The sequence below is a fragment of the Panthera onca genome, chromosome C1 (assembly GCF_046562875.1).
Source record: "Panthera onca isolate mPanOnc1 chromosome C1, mPanOnc1 haplotype 2, whole genome shotgun sequence".
Classification (NCBI taxonomy): Eukaryota; Metazoa; Chordata; class Mammalia; order Carnivora; family Felidae; genus Panthera; species Panthera onca.
The window spans coordinates 221,024,182-221,040,068 of NC_138346.1; the positions used below are offsets into that span (position 1 = coordinate 221,024,182).

At 57.8% G+C, this 15,887-nt stretch overlaps 2 protein-coding genes and 1 pseudogene across 3 annotated transcripts; 1 reads left to right on the forward strand and 2 right to left on the reverse strand.

Moving 5' to 3' along the window:
- Positions 1–36: 36 nt before the first annotated feature.
- Positions 37–12,734, forward strand: INTS11 (integrator complex subunit 11). 2 transcript variants are annotated; one of them, XM_078452543.1, is made up of 18 exons: positions 37–207; positions 1,312–1,525; positions 3,084–3,181; positions 3,720–3,793; positions 5,038–5,266; positions 8,528–8,626; positions 8,710–8,744; positions 8,993–9,131; positions 9,648–9,712; positions 10,006–10,195; positions 10,522–10,605; positions 11,003–11,092; positions 11,199–11,361; positions 11,588–11,695; positions 11,788–11,849; positions 11,921–12,063; positions 12,142–12,271; positions 12,399–12,734. In XM_078452543.1, exons 2-18 carry the CDS (start codon positions 1,324–1,326, stop codon positions 12,462–12,464), a joined length of 1,977 nt encoding a protein of 658 aa, XP_078308669.1. In that variant the 5' UTR covers positions 37–207; positions 1,312–1,323; the 3' UTR covers positions 12,465–12,734. The 2 variants fall into 2 exon arrangements, with proteins under 2 accessions (XP_078308669.1, XP_078308670.1); XM_078452544.1 differs by lacking the exon at positions 1,312–1,525.
- LOC132671888 (small ribosomal subunit protein uS12 pseudogene) lies at positions 6,190–6,848 on the reverse strand (annotated as a pseudogene).
- Positions 12,735–12,859: 125 nt separating the features above from the next.
- PUSL1 (pseudouridine synthase like 1) lies at positions 12,860–15,843 on the reverse strand. The gene is made up of 8 exons (XM_060625337.3): positions 15,699–15,843; positions 15,468–15,525; positions 15,144–15,331; positions 14,826–14,975; positions 14,567–14,737; positions 13,705–13,756; positions 13,461–13,623; positions 12,860–13,331 (listed from the first exon to the last, which is right to left on the reverse strand). Exons 1-8 carry the CDS (start codon positions 15,767–15,769, stop codon positions 13,192–13,194), a joined length of 993 nt encoding a protein of 330 aa, XP_060481320.2. The 5' UTR covers positions 15,770–15,843; the 3' UTR covers positions 12,860–13,191.
- Positions 15,844–15,887: the final 44 nt, after the last annotated feature.

The window sequence follows — 15,887 nt, forward strand, 5'->3', positions numbered from 1 at the left end:
CCGGCGTTTCCGGCGGGCGCACCGGAAGCTGGCGCCGTTGGGATCGCGCCTGCGCTGTGCGGTGCCGCGGGTTGTGGTGGCGCGCGGCGGAGGACCTGGGTCCGGGATTTCGTCGTCGAAGTGGTCCCGCCGGCTCGGTGAGCGCAGAGGCGACGGGGCCTGGGAGCCCGCCCGACAGCATGCCCGAGATCAGGGTCACTCCCCTGGGTGAGTGAGGCGCGCTCGGCCGGCCTCGCGGTCGCGGGGCCGGGCGGTGGTGTGGGGACGAGCCGCGGGGGCGCAGAGGGCCGGCCAGGTTCCCAGAGGCCACAGCTGTCGTCCTCGGAGGCCTCGGGCCGGCTCCCGCTCCCGGCTCAGGCCCTGTGTGGAGAAGCTCGGAGGAGCACCGGAGGGACGGTTTTGGGGTCGGGTCCCGGCCCGCTGCGTCCCCAGCTTTCTTCACGGTGAAAAGCAGGCCTGAGCAGACTGTCTCTGCACCTTCTCCTGGGGCCTGCGCTCCGGACGCCGTCACCGTAGAGGCACAGGGTCTCCATCGTCGCTGCGCCAGCTTTTGTCCACATGGACTGATGCTTTAGGTCGCCTTTCCTCCCTGCCTCTGCTTCCTTCCGCCTCCTCCATCGTCTCGCACCCGTTACCTGCAGCTTCCCGTTTACCCAATACAGCCATTCACTCTCAGTTCAGCCCTTGTCTTACATGATCCCTGCGACGCTAAAAAGAAAAAAAAAAAAAAAAAAAAAAAGCTTTGAATTTTGTAAAAGATATAAACGGACACTTTTAAAAGCCCAGACAGTGCAGAACACTGTGGAGGATGAAAGATCACTGGGAATCCAGAGTCCCAGAAACAACTGGGTTATCATTTTGGTGGCCAACCCTCTAGGTGTCTCTGGGCATCCTTCCAGCACTCCTGCTCTGCTGTTCCAGAACCTGCCTCCTACACTGGGCTGTGTGTGGGGAGCATTTTCCTGCACAGATGTTCCACGCAGCTGCATATCCTTTCTCATGGTGGAGCTCTTCCCCAAAACAGCCCACCCAGTCCTTTGTGTGGACCCTGAGCTGTTGACAGTCACGATGAAGGCCCCTGCCCCTCGCCTGCCAGGTCAGAGTACACATCTCTTTGCTGCCATACAGGTCACTCCTACAGACTCTGGCAGCTGTTGGCGCAGGGTCCCCTCTGGCTGCTGTGACCCACACTCTTCCCTGCCTTTGGCTCCCTTCCAGGGGCCTCTGCGGGGTCCTCCTTCCAGCCTGCCCCTTCACGATTTGTCCCCTGTTCTCCTTGAACAGTTCTTTCTACTGCTTTTGTTACCCCAGATATGCACCTGGATGTGCTCCCAAGGCCGTAGCACCGTCAAAGCAGAACTATTTCTCTTGTTTTCCTCTGCCGGTTTGTACCTCATGGGCTCTCTGGTCAGATATGGAGAGTCCCAAAGGCTGTCCTATCACACAGCCTTTGCACAGCTGCCCCCCCCATCCTGGCTGTCCCTCTCCACACTACTCAGAAGTCATTTTGTGGAGGACTTACCTGGTATGGTTCTGGAAGTTTTTGGGTTCCCTTCTCTGCCTTAATCTTCTCCACGACGCACTCAGTGCGTCTTATCTATGTGGTTATCGTCTGCTTGCCCTAGAACATGAGCTTCTGCGGACATGGCGTCTCTTTTATTTTCTCCGGAGTCCTGCCTCTTTTTGTGTGCCATCGACTGTTCCCCATCTTCCTGCCCAGTTCAGGCCTCAATCCTTGCTCCTCGGGATTGTTGTGGGTCCTGGTGGGAGCGGGTGGCCAGTGTCTCAGAGCTGAGCTCTGGAGTCCGGAAACCGTCCCTGGCCCTGTGCTTAGGAGCCATGTGCCTGTGAACTGATCCTATGACTTCTGTGATTTCACGTCCTCTGTAAAGAGAGGCAGCCCTCCCCTTTCCCCTGTCACAAATGTTTGGAGGGCCTCTGGGCACAGCTTTAGGGCTGAAGATGTAGCAGTGGGCAGACAGCTGAGACACTGCCATCGTCCTGCTGGGTCAGGAGCAGGCCTTTGAGAGACCTTCAGGCCAAGGCCTGTGGCAGAGCTCTTGGCTAGGATCGCCTACTGTTGTCATGGGTGACTGAAGCTTCTCAAGGACCAGCCAGGGTCCTGCTCTGAGCCATGGCCTGGTCACCCTCGTGTGTGTGGTGTTAACGGAAGGTTCGCGTGGCTGGTAGAGGGAGGCTTGTAGGATCAGGATAGAAAGCAGGTCATTTGGTGACATCATGCAAGGGTATGTCCCTTTCTTCCTGGGCCTCCAGACCCCAGAGGAGACGACACATGGCCAGAAGAGATTGCTGGGATGTGTCCTGCTGGGGCTGGAGCAGCTGGTAGGACTTGAAGTCAAGAACATGGATAGGACTCAGGTTAAGTCTGGACTGGGGATGTCTTGATGGGGTGCAGTGATGGGGCATCTGCACTGAGGCCACTGTAGCTGGTCATTGCTGGACAGCTGGGGCCCTGTCTCCCCATGGCTGGGCTAAAGCTACTGCACAGTGTCGCTCTGCAGTGGCACCACCTGGAGGCGCTTGATGCCTTCTGGGAGGGTCCCCACAGCTCAGATGTCACCCCAGTTGAGGTTTCGCGAGGGGTGGCGAGGCCCCGTGGAGCATCACCTTGCCCCTATTAAGTGCCAGGACCACAGTCCAACACCTGTTGCACATCCCCTGGCCTTTGACGGTTGAGGCCAGCGGCAGCAGGTAGGCTGCTCCCTCGAGAGGTGAGGGGCGTTTTCTGTCTGACCTAGGTGGTAGTGGCAGGGCCTGAGGCTCGGAGGTGCAGTAGGGGAGGGCACATGGGCTGGAACCCGCTTGGCCCTTTGTCCCTTCCCTGCACATCTCCCTGGCCTGTGTGTGGAGGTGACAGCGCTTCTTGCCTCACCCTTTGTCCACACGGCAGCCGTGGGGATCTAGTTTCCCCAACCCGCTGAGGGTTCTGCAGGGCCAGGGACCCAGAGCACCCACCGGAGGCCTGAGGCAGGCGGCTGGGGCCATCACTTGCAGCAGCAGGGAAACGGACATGGGGGAAGTGGGAAGGGGGTGGCAGCACCTCATCCCACCTTCCCGTTCAGGAGCTGGCCAGGATGTGGGCCGAAGCTGCATCCTGGTCTCCATCGGGGGCAAGAATGTCATGCTGGACTGCGGAATGCACATGGGCTTCAATGACGACGTGAGTCCTGAGGGAAGGTGGAGGTCCCTGAAGGGACCTCACGCTGCCTGTTCCTTGTTGCTGTTCTCAGTAGGATCCCAGGCTTTAGAGCCTCAGGCTCTGACCCATAGAGTAGGGACAGTTTGGGCAAGTGGGCAGTGGTAGGAGGCAGGTGGGTCTGGGGTCACTGCCTTCCCTGGCAGCCCTGGGCCCCACCACTTGATGGATGGGGTACCCTGCGTGGAAGCGTTGATCTGTACCAGAGCAGGGGCTCGCGGGCTCCTGCAGGGTCATGTGGGGCAGCTCGGTGCTTCCCAGGCAGGGCTTCTGGCTTGGTTACTGGTTCTGTCGGTGTGACCCCTCCCTGGGTTTTCAGAGGCTGTGAACAGTCTATGGTCCTGGTGTGGCCTGCCAGGGTGGGGGTATTAGTGCCCAGGCTCAGCCTGTGCCTTTATTCCCCACTCCTGGGAGTCACTCCCTGGAGTGCTGGCTGCCCGCCACTTCCATCACCTGCAGACCCAGGGCAGCTGCGTTCTGACCCTTTTTCTTGGCTTCTCAGAGGCGCTTCCCTGATTTCTCCTACATCACCCGCAATGGCCGGCTGACCGACTTCCTGGACTGTGTGATCATCAGGTGAGCGCCCATTGGCTGCTGGTCATAGTGTGATGTCGGCTCACATCTAACCCCACTTCGGGGGCCCTAGTGGGCCCAGGAGAGCCCCCCGGGGCCCGTGGAGGCTGCAGGCTGTGGGGTGTCGCGGGCCCAGGTTGTTCCGGGTTGCCTATGTGACTCACCCCCAGGGCTGGCCCTCTCCACCTCTGGACGGTGGTCCTGGGGGCTGTGTCTGCGTGAGCTTATAGGTGTTCATGGTTGCCCCTTGACAAGCTTTGATCAGCCCTGTGGAGGCGAGGGGCGCTCTGTGCTGTGGGTGCCTATTGGCTCTGCCCCTGAGTGTCATGGATGAGAGCCCCAGGTGCCCCAAGAAGATGAGGTTGTGTTAGGGCAATAGGCCCGTGGCAGGGAGGCCACTGCCCCCAATGCAAAGATGGCACATTTCACCTTGAACCCCTGGGCTGCTTCTCAGACTTCCTCACTCAGCCTCTCAACAGCATTTGGCAGCGGTGACTGCACCCTCCCTGCTCGTCCTCAGTCCTCAGACCTTCCCATACATCCTCACCCACCCTGCCCCTGACCTCTGGTCTCATGGTCCGGCTCTTCTCTGGCGACGGTTGAACTCCCCAGCCTGGCTGAATGGAGCTCCCGCTTTCCTCCTCTTCCTCACACTCCACCCAGACAGCCCACAGTTTGTGGGTCCAGCCCTCTTCCTGACCTTCAACTTTGCCATGTGGCCAATGACCAGAGCGGCCTCCTGCTGGTCTTCTCCCCGCACCTTGCAAGCCAGGGACCTGGTGGCCCAAGGCGGCCTCGTCCTCAGCTGCTGTGAGGCTCCTGTGGACTCAGTCCCTTCTTGGACATGGGCTTGATGCAGCAGTTTGCTCCGTTTGTGGACCCACAGCACTCTGTTCCCTCCGCCCCAGTGCCTTCCTGGCCTGGCTCACGTGCCATGGGGTCTTTCCATCCATCTGCTGGAGAGGGCAGCTCTCCTGATGCCCTGTCCCCCTCTCAGCTACTTTCTATTTGACCGTAGAAAACGTACACCTCTGATGCAAGCATTACCTCTTTAACGCTCGCTGCTTTACTAGACACTCAGGTTGTACGTTCCAGGAAGGTAGCAGTTTTCATCTGTTTTGCTGCCTCGTCACTCTGCAGCACTTAGGGTGGCGTCTGACACACGGTGGGGCCCTGGTGTGGAGGGGCCGTGGGGCGGGCTTGCTCGGGGAGCAGTGGCCCTGGGCTGATCTGTGTTGCACCCTCAGCCACTTCCACCTGGACCACTGCGGGGCACTCCCCTACTTCAGCGAGATGGTGGGCTACGACGGGCCCATCTACATGACCCACCCCACCCAGGCCATCTGCCCCATCCTGCTGGAGGACTACCGCAAGATTGCTGTGGACAAGAAGGGCGAGGCCAACTTCTTTACCTCCCAGATGATCAAAGACTGTATGAAAAAGGTGGTAGCTGTCCACCTCCACCAGACGGTCCAGGTCAGGGTCCCAACAGACCCCATCCCACTCTCTGTCTGATACTGCGGGGCCACTAGGAGGCAGCAGTGGGCAAGCATGTAGGGACCCAGCCCAGATTCAGGGTGGGAGGGGGGCGCTAGAGTGCCCATCAAGTGCACAGAGCTTCTGCTGCTCAGCCAGCCGGGCGTCTGAACACGTGTAAGAAGGTGGAGACCGGACAGTGAGACGGGCAAGCCCTGGAGGGCACCCAGTACTAGCTGTGGAGTTTGGGCTTTGTCTCGGTAAGTGTCATATGTGGGTCGCGGAGGAAGGTTAAGGTTTTAAGCAGGCAAATGCAATCAAATTGGGTAAAACTTAGCACAAGGATTGTAGATTTGTCTGTTTCTCCTTAGAGTCAGTGGGTTTCGCTTGTTATTGGATGCCTATATATTTTGGGTTGTTTTATCCTTCTGGCTGAACGTCTTGTCAATACAAGTATGTGTATTTATCTTTAATAACGCTTCTTACCTTAAAGTCTGTGTTTCTGGTAACATTACACCATCCCTGCCTTTCCCACCTTTGGTTACTGTTTGCATGGCATGGCTTTTTCCATTGCTTTATTTTCAACTTTACTACAACACGTTTCAGATGTTTTTTTAATTTGTTTTTATTTTTTAAGTTTATTTATTTTGAGAAAGAGAAAGACAGTGTGCATGTGTGTGGGGGGAGGGGCAGAGAGAGAGAGAGAATCCCAAGCAGGCTGTGTGCTGGCAGCATAGAGCCCAATGTCATGAACTGTGAGATCATGACCTGAGCCGAAATCAAGGGCCAGACACTTAACCGACTGCGCCATGCAGGCGCCCCTGCATCATGTTTTAAATGTAGCTCTTTTAAGTGGCATGTAATTTGTTTTTGTTTTTGTTTGTGTATGGAAATTTCCTACTGTCATGTGTTCACCGTTAAATTTAGGATCTTGGTCTTTCCATTTTGCCTTTGTATAAGGCCAAAGGAGAGACATTGGCTACTTTGACAAAACCTTCAAGCGAACTCCAGGAGTGTCACCGACAGCATGACCTTTGTGACCAAATCCAGCAACCGGAACTTCATAATTTTCCTCAATAAAATTCAAACAGCCATCATTGGGTACAAAGGCTGAGATTTCTTTTGTCGTTCTTGATCAGCTGGACCCTGATACACTTCCTGATGGCAGAATTTGGCTGTCTGGTTTCAACCCCTACTTCTTCCGGCACATTCCCTGTGCATGGGAAGCGCCTCCACAAGGGTTGGCCTTCAGGCCCCACGGGCCTCCTTGTCCTGTTGGCTTTGCTGCTTCTAATCTTGTCTGTGGCTGGGGACCATCCTGGCAGTGTGAGGACTGACACTAGCCTGTCCTGCCGGCACCATGGGCCTGAGCAAAAGAGGTGTTGGTTTCTTTTTCTTTCTTTCTTCTTTTTTTTTTTTTTTTTTTTTTTTTCTTTTTAAAAAATCTAGCTTGATAACCTGTCCAGATGGAGCGTTTGGACTGCACATTTAATAACTTTGAGCTTAGCTCTACCTTCTTACCATTTGCTTCCTATTTGACTTGTCTGTTCTATGTTTCTTCTTTCCATTATTGCCTTTTTCGGATTAATTTTTTAAAATTTCTGCTTCTCTTCTATTTGGTTAGTAACTTCATGCTCTTCTCATTCTTGTAGTGGTAGAGGCTACAAAACGCATTTGTGACGACGCTCTAAGGTACTTGGAGCTTTCGCCTCTATGTATTGGAAAGCTCTTAGAACGTCGTAAATCTGCTTGTCCCTTCCCTGACTTAGGCTGTCGTTCGCCTTGACTTTGATTTGCTCGGTACACGGGAAACTCAGCAGGACTTCTTGACTAATTCCGACAAAGTCTTCTCTGTGTTTACCCTCTCTACTTCTTGTGTTGTTCACTTTCTAATTTGTCTTCCTGCTAGAGAACACCAGTGTGGATCGGTGGGTGATGCATTCTATTTATTTATTCTTATTTTTGTTTTTATTTAAAAAATTTTTTTAGGGGTCGCGGGGGAGAGAGAGAAAGAGAGAGAAAGAAAGAGAAAGAGAAAGAATCTTAAGCAGGCTTCATGCTCAGCGCAGAGCCCAACATGGGGCTCAGTCCCACGACCTGGGATCATGACCTGAGCCGAAATCAAGAGTTGGATGCTCAACTAACTGAGCCCCCAGGCGCCCCCACGAATCTCTTTTATTTGTTTGCAGATGGGTCTGCTTCACCCTCATTCCTGAAGGACTTTTTTCATTACGTGTGGAATTCTAGTTTGGCTGTCATTTTTTTCTTGGTACTTTGGATGTGTCTTTCTATTCACTGTTTGGAAGAGCATCTTTAATCTTAGACTGCTTGTAGGGTTGTGTTCTTCTCTTTGGATTTTGGGGGGTGGATTTTTGGATGCTACGATGGGCCTGAATGTTGTTCTGTTCTCATTGAATCTGCCCAGGTGTGAAGCCTCTTGGATCTGTGACCCGATGTCTTTCATCAGGTTCTTCCAGTGTTACTCCTGCCTGTTGCTCTCCTCCAGCCCAGGGCTCCAGATGGCAGAATGTTAGGCCTCTCACTTCAGGCCTTCCCTGACGCTTTTGTCTTTCTGTGCTTCGTGCTAGATAGTCTTTCCTATATATTTTAGCGCATTAGTACTCTGATTATATGCAATGTGCTGTTAAATTCATATATTGAATTCTTTGAGTTATTATGATTTTTGGTTTAGATTTCCACTTTTTAAAATGATTTCTAGGGGTGCCTGGGTGGCTCAGTTGTTTGAGCATCTGACTTCAGCTCAGGTCATGATCTCATGGTCTGTGGGTTCAAGCCCCTTGTTGGGCTCTCTGCTGAAGCATGGAGCCTGCTTCAGATCCTCTGTCCCTCTCTCTCTTTGCCCCTCCCCTGCTTGTTCTCCCTTCAAAAATAAACCTTAAAAAAAAAAAAAAAGATTTCTAGTTTTTTGGTCAACATCCTGGGTCCTTTTTATGTCTCTCAATGTATTAGTCACAGCCCTCTTAAAGTCCATGTCTGAAAACTCTAGGAGCTCTGAGTCTGCTTCTCTAGACTGTTGTTTTGCTTTCTGTGGTGGTGTCTCGTCTCTTATGTCTGGTTGCTCTTGGTTGAGAACTGGACGTTGTGTGTGAGAAACAGGAAATGATGAAACGTGATGAAACGTGATGAGAACCATGTTCCCTTCTGCCCTCTGCCTCCCCAGTGTCCACCTCCCTGGCCCCTTTGCCATCGTCTTCAACCCAGCATAGCCTGCAGACCTGAGTTGAGGCCTCTTCTCTGTAGGTGGATGATGAGCTCGAAATCAAGGCCTACTATGCAGGCCACGTGCTGGGGGCAGCCATGTTCCAGATTAAAGTGGGCTCAGAGTCTGTGGTCTACACGGTCAGTGGAAGCACCTGGGGCACTGGAGGGACTGCCTGGCCGGGGAGAGGAGGCACCTGCCTTATTGCCACATTCTTTGCCAGGGTGATTATAATATGACCCCGGACCGGCATTTGGGGTGAGTAGGCTATGTGTTTGTTTCTTCCTGTGTGGACCCCCCTAGGAGTGCAGTGATGCACAGGGGTGTGCTGGGTGCCTTCAGTGTCCACCATGTGTCCTCTGTGCGTGGCAGAGTCTCTTCCTCCTGCTTGTCAGAGCGTCAAGGGAGGCTATGGCTGGGGTCCGTTTTGTTGCTCCTAAGCCTTGAAGCCTAGCCTTGCAGCCATGTGGATTGTCTACCTTGGCCCACGCCCGCCTCTGTCATAGAGCTGCCTGGATTGACAAATGCCGCCCCAACCTGCTCATCACAGAATCTACATATGCCACGACCATCCGGGACTCCAAGCGCTGCCGGGAGCGAGACTTCCTGAAGAAGGTCCACGAGGCTGTGGAGCGTGGCGGGAAGGTAGCTGGTGCAGGCGGGGCTCTGGGCCTCGTGCCCACCCGACCATGCTACATGGTCCTTCGCCACCTCCGGCATGTCAGGGGACGGGTGCCATGTGTTCTGGGTGTGTAGGGAGGAATGTGTTCTCAGCATTAGGAAGAAAAACTTCCCTGAAGACCACGGGGGTTCTTATTCATCCCTTATCTCAGATCCCAGCCCAGGGCTGGCCAGAGCATCCACCGCAGTCAGTTTTCGATGTATTGTGGCTGGGAGCAGGACTTGAGGGCAGAGCGTGGGGCCTTACCTGTGGCCTGCAAAGGGCCTCTGACTCTCGGGGATACCTGGCCATGCCCTCTCAGTGGACGCAGGCCCTGGCCATCAGAGCTGCCAGCAGGGCCAGTGTTTATAGTAGCCGCTTCCTGAGAAGGCAGCCACAGGGAACCACCGCCTGCCCACTGTGATCACAGGTGGCTTTAACTTGGGTGGGCAGCATGGCCAGGGGTTCCTGCCTGAGCCAGCCTTGCCCTTCCCCTGCAGGTGCTGATCCCTGTGTTTGCACTGGGCCGCGCTCAGGAGCTCTGCATCCTGCTGGAGACCTTCTGGTAGGTGGTAGCCAGTCGGTTTCTGGGAGCCCTGGCTTGAGTGGGTGCCAGCGGCATGTCCATGTCCAGCTCTAGGCAGAGTATAGTTAGGGTACGTGACATCTGTTGGGGCGCCTGCCTGTACCGGGCCCCCCAGTCACGTGCCTACGTCCCCTCTGTGGGACCTGGATGTGTAGGAGGGAGCGGGCAGGGGGTGATTCCTTCACGGATGCAGCCTGGGCTGGGGTGTGAGGGGGACGCGGGCTGGCCCTGCCCCGGCAGCTCCTCCACCGTGGCCCTGGCGCGGTCCGCAGGGAGCGCATGAACCTGAAGGCCCCCATCTACTTTTCCACGGGCCTCACGGAGAAGGCCAACCACTACTACAAGCTCTTCATAACCTGGACCAACCAGAAGATCCGGAAGACCTTTGTCCAGAGGAACATGTTTGAGTTTAAGCACATCAAGGCTTTCGACCGAGCATTTGCTGACAACCCGGGTCCGATGGTGAGGCCCTGGCCAGGAGGGGGTGGGGATGGCTGTCCTGTGCCCGTGGTAGCCAAGTTGGGCCGAGGCAGCCAGCGTTGGCTGTCTACCTGTGTGCACCTTCTCCGTGTCTGGGACGTGTGAGTGGTCCCTGCCTGCAGGTCTCCCTCAGGGAGTGGGGTGCACTGTGCTGAGGGAAAGATGGGGGGGTGGTCAGAAGATGGGGCCGGTGGTGGGGGCAGGGTCAAAAGACTCTGAGGGCAGAGGAGGGGCTGGACTCGTGGCCAGTGCTGGTTCTTTGGCAGGTGGGTGTCCACTGCCCTGACTGTCCCCTGCCTGCCCTGCAGGTTGTTTTTGCCACACCAGGCATGCTGCATGCCGGCCAGTCCCTGCAGATCTTCCGGAAGTGGGCAGGGAATGAGAAGAACATGGTGAGGGATCTGGGCTCCAGGTGTAGCTCCCAGGAGGGCCTATGAGGTTGGGCAGAGGTGGGGGAGCAGAGGCTCCGCCCGGCTTGGGGACACTGCTGTTGTCAGGACGGGGCTCGGTATCCCAGGGCCCTGTGTCTGACCCGGGCAGCTCCCACCCTTGCTGTGTGTCGGCCCCTCTGCATCGGGCAGTAAAGCCTTCTGGCTTCCCTAGCTGACGTGCTACTCAGGCCTGGGATGGGGAACTGCTGGCAAGGGGAAGGGGCCATCAAAGGTTCGGGTTTAGACAGGCAGCAGGGGTGGGGTGGAGAGACAGAGAGAAAGCCCGAGGCAGGAATGGGTGGGGGCGGGGGTGTCCTCTGCAGGGTGGCCGCCGGCTCCACGCCTCACTGCCCCACAGGTCATCATGCCTGGCTACTGCGTGCAGGGAACCGTGGGCCACAAGATCCTCAGTGGGCAGCGCAAGCTGGAGATGGAGGGGCGGCAGGTGGTGAGTCCCCACTTCCTGATCGCTCCACGGGCCCCACCTTGGCTCGCTCGGGAGCCCTCTGAGCCTTTGCTTGTGGTAAGGGCCTGTGTGCACTGTGATTCTGCAGCTGGAGGTCAAGATGCAGGTGGAGTACATGTCCTTCAGTGCCCATGCCGATGCCAAGGGTATCATGCAGCTGGTGGGCCAGGCGGAGCCCGAGAGCGTGCTGCTGGTGCACGGGGAGGCCAAGAAGATGGAGTTCCTGAAGCAGAAGATTGAGCAGGAGTTCCGTAGGTTGGGGTGGGGGGTGGGGGGGGCGCGGGCTGCCACGGGATGTGGGGGGGGTGTGTGGGGAGGGCTTGGGGGGCACGGGGGGGGTGTGGGCTGCCACGGAATGTGGGAGGAATGGGGGGGCGCGGGCTGCCATGGGGTGTGGGGCACGGTCTGCCCATGGGGTCAGCATGGGCAGAGCCAGCTGATCCTGACAGGCTTTCTGCCCCTCCCCCTCCGGCCCAGGGGTCAGCTGCTACATGCCAGCCAATGGTGAGACGGTGACACTGCCCACAAGCCCCAGCATCCCTGTAGGCATCTCGCTGGGGCTGCTGAAGCGGGAGATGGCACAGGGTACGCAGGGCAGGGTAGGGCAGGGCAGGGCAGGGGAGCGGCTCAGCGGGTGGACCCGATGGCAGCTCCAGTCCTCGCCCCTTTCTCCACAGGGCTTCTCCCTGATGCCAAAAAGCCCCGGCTCCTGCATGGCACTCTGATCATGAAAGACAGTGTGAGTGCGCGTGGGCGGGGGCACGGCGGGGGCGGGCGCTCCATGCCCCCTGACCTGCCCCTGTCCCGCAGAACTTCCGGCTAGTGTCCTCAGAGCAGGCCCTCAAGGAGCTGGGTCTCGCCGAGCACCAGCTGCGCTTCACCTGCCGTGTCCATCTGCACGACCCTCGCAAGGAGCAGGAGACAGCCATGCGGGTCTACAGCCACCTGAAGAGGTAGGTACCCAACCCTTTCCGGCCCTGGGGCGGGTAAGAAGAGGGGTACGAGGCAGGTCTCACAGTGCTTCCCCACAGCGTCCTCAAGGAGCACTGCGTGCAGCACCTTCCCGACGGGTCCGTGACCGTGGAGTCCATCCTTATCCAAGCCGCGGCCCACTCCGAGGACCCAGGCACCAAGGTGCTGTTGGTCTCTTGGACCTACCAGGTGAGTGGCCTCCAGGGCCCGGCACCCGGCAGGTCAGGATAGGCGGGGTTACCCCATCACCTTGCTCTGCCCAGGTATGGTGGTCAGGGAAGGTGAGATGACTGCCCCCTCTTGCATCTGGCTACAGGATGAAGAGCTGGGAAGTCACCTCACGTCACTGCTCAAGAAGGGCCTACCCCAGGCCGCCAGCTGATCACCAGCCAGAGGGCCCTAGGCTTCCCTCTAGAGCCATGTCTGTGCCTCAGGTCTTCCCTGTGTCCCTGGATGTGGAGCCCACGGCTGGTCACAGCACTTGTCTGTGAGGACACAACCAGCGTTACGTGCCTACGTGATTGGCCAGTTCTGGCTGAGGAAAGAAATAGGCCTGGGGACTTCATCACCCTTTATTTCTATTCCTGAGCCCCCAAGAGATGGGTGGTTGCTCCTGAGGTATTTTGTCCAGTAAAAACAGAACCAAAGACCACATGGGTGTTCCCTTCTTGATGACCAGACCTTTTTCCTGCAGTCTACCCAGAGCAGCCCACCTGGGGCAGATCGGGGTACCCAGGAAGGTGGGGACTTCTGGAAGGTACGGGCCAGTGGGAGGCAGGAAGCCTGCTGTGGCTCCGGATGGCCAAGTGCTGGTCCCTCCTGCTCCATGGCATGCAGAGCTGGGCAGGGTCCAGTGGCAGGGCCTAGTATGTCACAGCTGCCCTGATCTCACCTGGGCATCTGGGGATTATCTGTGCCTCCCATGTGGTGAATCCTGCAGGGCACAGGAGGTTTTCTACAGGGGCTGGGCCTGTCCAGGCCACAGTTTCCTCTGGGCTGCAGAGCCTCTGCCTGTCAAGGCCCTCCCCGCTCCCTAAGGCGAGCCCCCTCAGCCTCCCTCCCTACTGGGAACTTGATCACAGGGGCCGGGTCAGGAGTATGGCTTGGGTCTAAGGGCCCAAGGGAAGGAGACCCCTCACTCCAGGCTGCCTGCTTTTGGGAGCAGCTGGAGACTTTTTGTCCAACTTGGTTGGGGCTTCCTTGCCTCCAGGGCCCTGGCTTTCCTGCTCAACACAGGCTGGATTCCCACCTGTTAGGACAGAGGAGAGCTGCAGCTGTGCTGCTACCAGGAGCCCCTCCTCCCATCAAGCACCCCACCTTGGGAGGGACTCAGTCATTGGGGTGCATGCAGGGACTTTTCCAGGCTGTCTACCCTTACCGAGACTCCCGTACTGCACGGACTTGAGGAATAAGCCGTGGGCCGGGGCCACACGTGTCTGGTGTCTGCCGAGGGGGTCCCGGCTTTCCAAAATCACCTTCACTTGAGCGGGCATCAGAGCTCCCAGCCCCACAGCCACCAGCACAGCTGTCATTCTCCGAACCTGCAATCCGAGGCCAAGACTGCCATAGTGACCCAGCTCCTCCGGTCCGCCCCCATCCCTGGAGGCCCAGGCAAAACCCACCTGTCTGTACAGAAAGGACTGGCTCTCAAACTCCAGGTTCCAGAACTGCAACCTAGAGATAGAGGCACCTGTGACGCCTGGGCCAGGACAACCCCCAGTCTGCACTGTGGCCCCAGAAGAGGGGGGCAGGGGGAGGGAGCTAGGATAGACTGGTTTCCACTCTCTCTTCCACCCTAGGGGCTTCCATTGGCCACCCTGCCCTCAAGTGAAGCTGCTGGGAGAGACCTTGTGAACGGGAGGGGCTGCAGAGCCTTCTGAGAGGCCTAGGCAGTGGAGACAGGGCTCTCCGGGGGAGGTGCTGCCGAGGCACAGGTCCTAGGGCAGCTCTGGGGCAGGGAGGTGAGCATGACCAACTCATCTACCAGAGACCCAAGGCCCAGGGTAGGGGTTCTTCAGCTGATCACGCAGAAGTTCCTCCTCCCTTCAGTGCAGGCTCAGACTGAGAAGGTTTGGGAAGCCAACAGCCGACATCTGGCCAGAGGCCCCAGAAACAGTGGAACCAACCGCCTGCCAGGTAGTGCTGGGACCACTGGCCTGGTGCTTCTCTTCCAGCAAAGTGTTTTCAGCAGCTGCCAAGATCCATCTACTAGTCCACAAGCCGTGGTTGGACAGGGCTAGGAGCCCTTGGAGAAAGCATTCTCTGTTCCCAGTGTGGCAGGACCCCAGCCCAGGGCGGGGAGGGCACAGCTGTAGGTTCATGGTTGTTGGGGCCATGCCACTTAGCTGACTAGCATCTCCCCTGTGAGGTTGCTGATGGGCACCCAACTCCAGCTGTGTCCTGCACCACCCTCACCAAGGAAGGTGCTAAATCTAAATCCAGCTCCCCCAGCCTCTGGCCAGTGTGCAAGGTGCTTTTCATTACCTGTTCTCCTGGGGGAGGACAAAGGGGCTGCCTAGGTCAGGGGACACAGAAGCTCGGCGCAGTGTGCGCACTGAGCTCGTGGCTGGGCTGCCAGCTGACTGGAAGGCACTGAAGTCATGTGTCCCTAGAAGGTGCTGGGCAGCCTCCTGCATGGCATCTACATCCAAGCTGCTGCAGGGAGACAGGTGAGTGGTCAGGAGGGAGTAGCCAGCCAGGTGTGCCTGGCAACCCTCTCCTGCTCCCTCACATCCACGCTCACCCTGCCCGTAGTGCCCAGCATCGGTTTCGTTCAAACACAGACAGCTGATCGGGCCGGTGGCAGCCGGTGGCCAGGCGGTACAGGTAGGTCCTGGATGTGGCAGCATGGCGGGCATGGAAGTCAGCGGGTACTCGGAAGGCCTGCAGTACCCTGCGGGAGCACGATCAGGCATACCAGAATGACCCCTGTGCACCCACGGACCCAAGTGTCCCCTTGGTATCTCCATCATTCCCAAGTTCTGTGCAGACACCAAGTCCTTCCTGACTCGTGGTCTCCACCCACAGTGGACCAGTTTGGAGACAGCAGACAGGTGCTCACCGGATGGCCGGGTGCCTCAGGTGGGCATTGAGAGCTTCAGCCAGGACCTCGGGGGAGAAGGGGGGCTGGCCTGAGCGGCGCTGGACGTCTAGGTGAGCCGCGTTGCTCAGCGCGTGGACTCCAGCATCCGTGCGGCTGGAGATGGTGAACTTGACCGGCACCACCGAATTCAGCCTCTTTGCAGCCTCCTGCGAGGACAGAGCCGCCTGGGGCGGGGTGGGCAGCGCAGGGCGAAGGCCGGAGCCCAGAGACCCGGCGGCTCCCATCTGCCCATTCCCCGGGTCTCCCTCTTTCCATTCTGAGGGGGTGGCCGGCGGAGCTCACCTCCAGGTAGTTCTGGACCCCGATGGCGCGCTGGGAGCCCCTGATGGCCGCGACCCCGCTGCGGGCAGAGGCGGGCTCAGATTAGCTGACGGAGGCCCGCCCCGCACAAGCCCGTTCCCTTCCCAGGCGTCGAGTCCTAAATTAGCTCCCCCGCCACCTCCCCGGCCCCACCTAGGATGCCGGGATACACTTGGAGGCCGCGGGCATGAATGGGAGGTCCTGAAGACGTACTTGAACTCCGTGCCCAAGTACTGGAAGTACACGAGGTAGCGCGCCCTCACCGAGGCTGCGGCAGGGCCCATGGCTGGAGTCGGCAGAGCCAGGACCGGTCGAGAAGGGCCAGGCTGAGCAGATCCGCGTGTGTGCCCTGCGCGCGCGCACGGAAGCAGCCTGGCCACGCCCCCCGGCTGCGCCTGCGCC

Coding starts and splice junctions, on each gene's coding strand:
- INTS11 (XM_078452543.1), top strand. CDS start 1,324: ATGTGCTCCCAAGGCCGTAGCACCGTCAAAGCAGAACTATTTCTCTTG. Junction 1,526..3,083: donor TTTTGTGGAGGACTTACCTG/GTATGGTTCTGG, acceptor CTTCCCGTTCAG/GAGCTGGCCAGGATGTGGGC. Junction 3,182..3,719: donor ACATGGGCTTCAATGACGAC/GTGAGTCCTGAG, acceptor TTGGCTTCTCAG/AGGCGCTTCCCTGATTTCTC.
- PUSL1 (XM_060625337.3), bottom strand. CDS start 15,769: ATGGGCCCTGCCGCAGCCTCGGTGAGGGCGCGCTACCTCGTGTACTTC. Junction 14,976..15,143: donor CTGAGGCACCCGGCCATCCG/GTGAGCACCTGT, acceptor GTGCTCCCGCAG/GGTACTGCAGGCCTTCCGAG. Junction 14,738..14,825: donor TGCTGGGCACTACGGGCAGG/GTGAGCGTGGAT, acceptor GTCTCCCTGCAG/CAGCTTGGATGTAGATGCCA.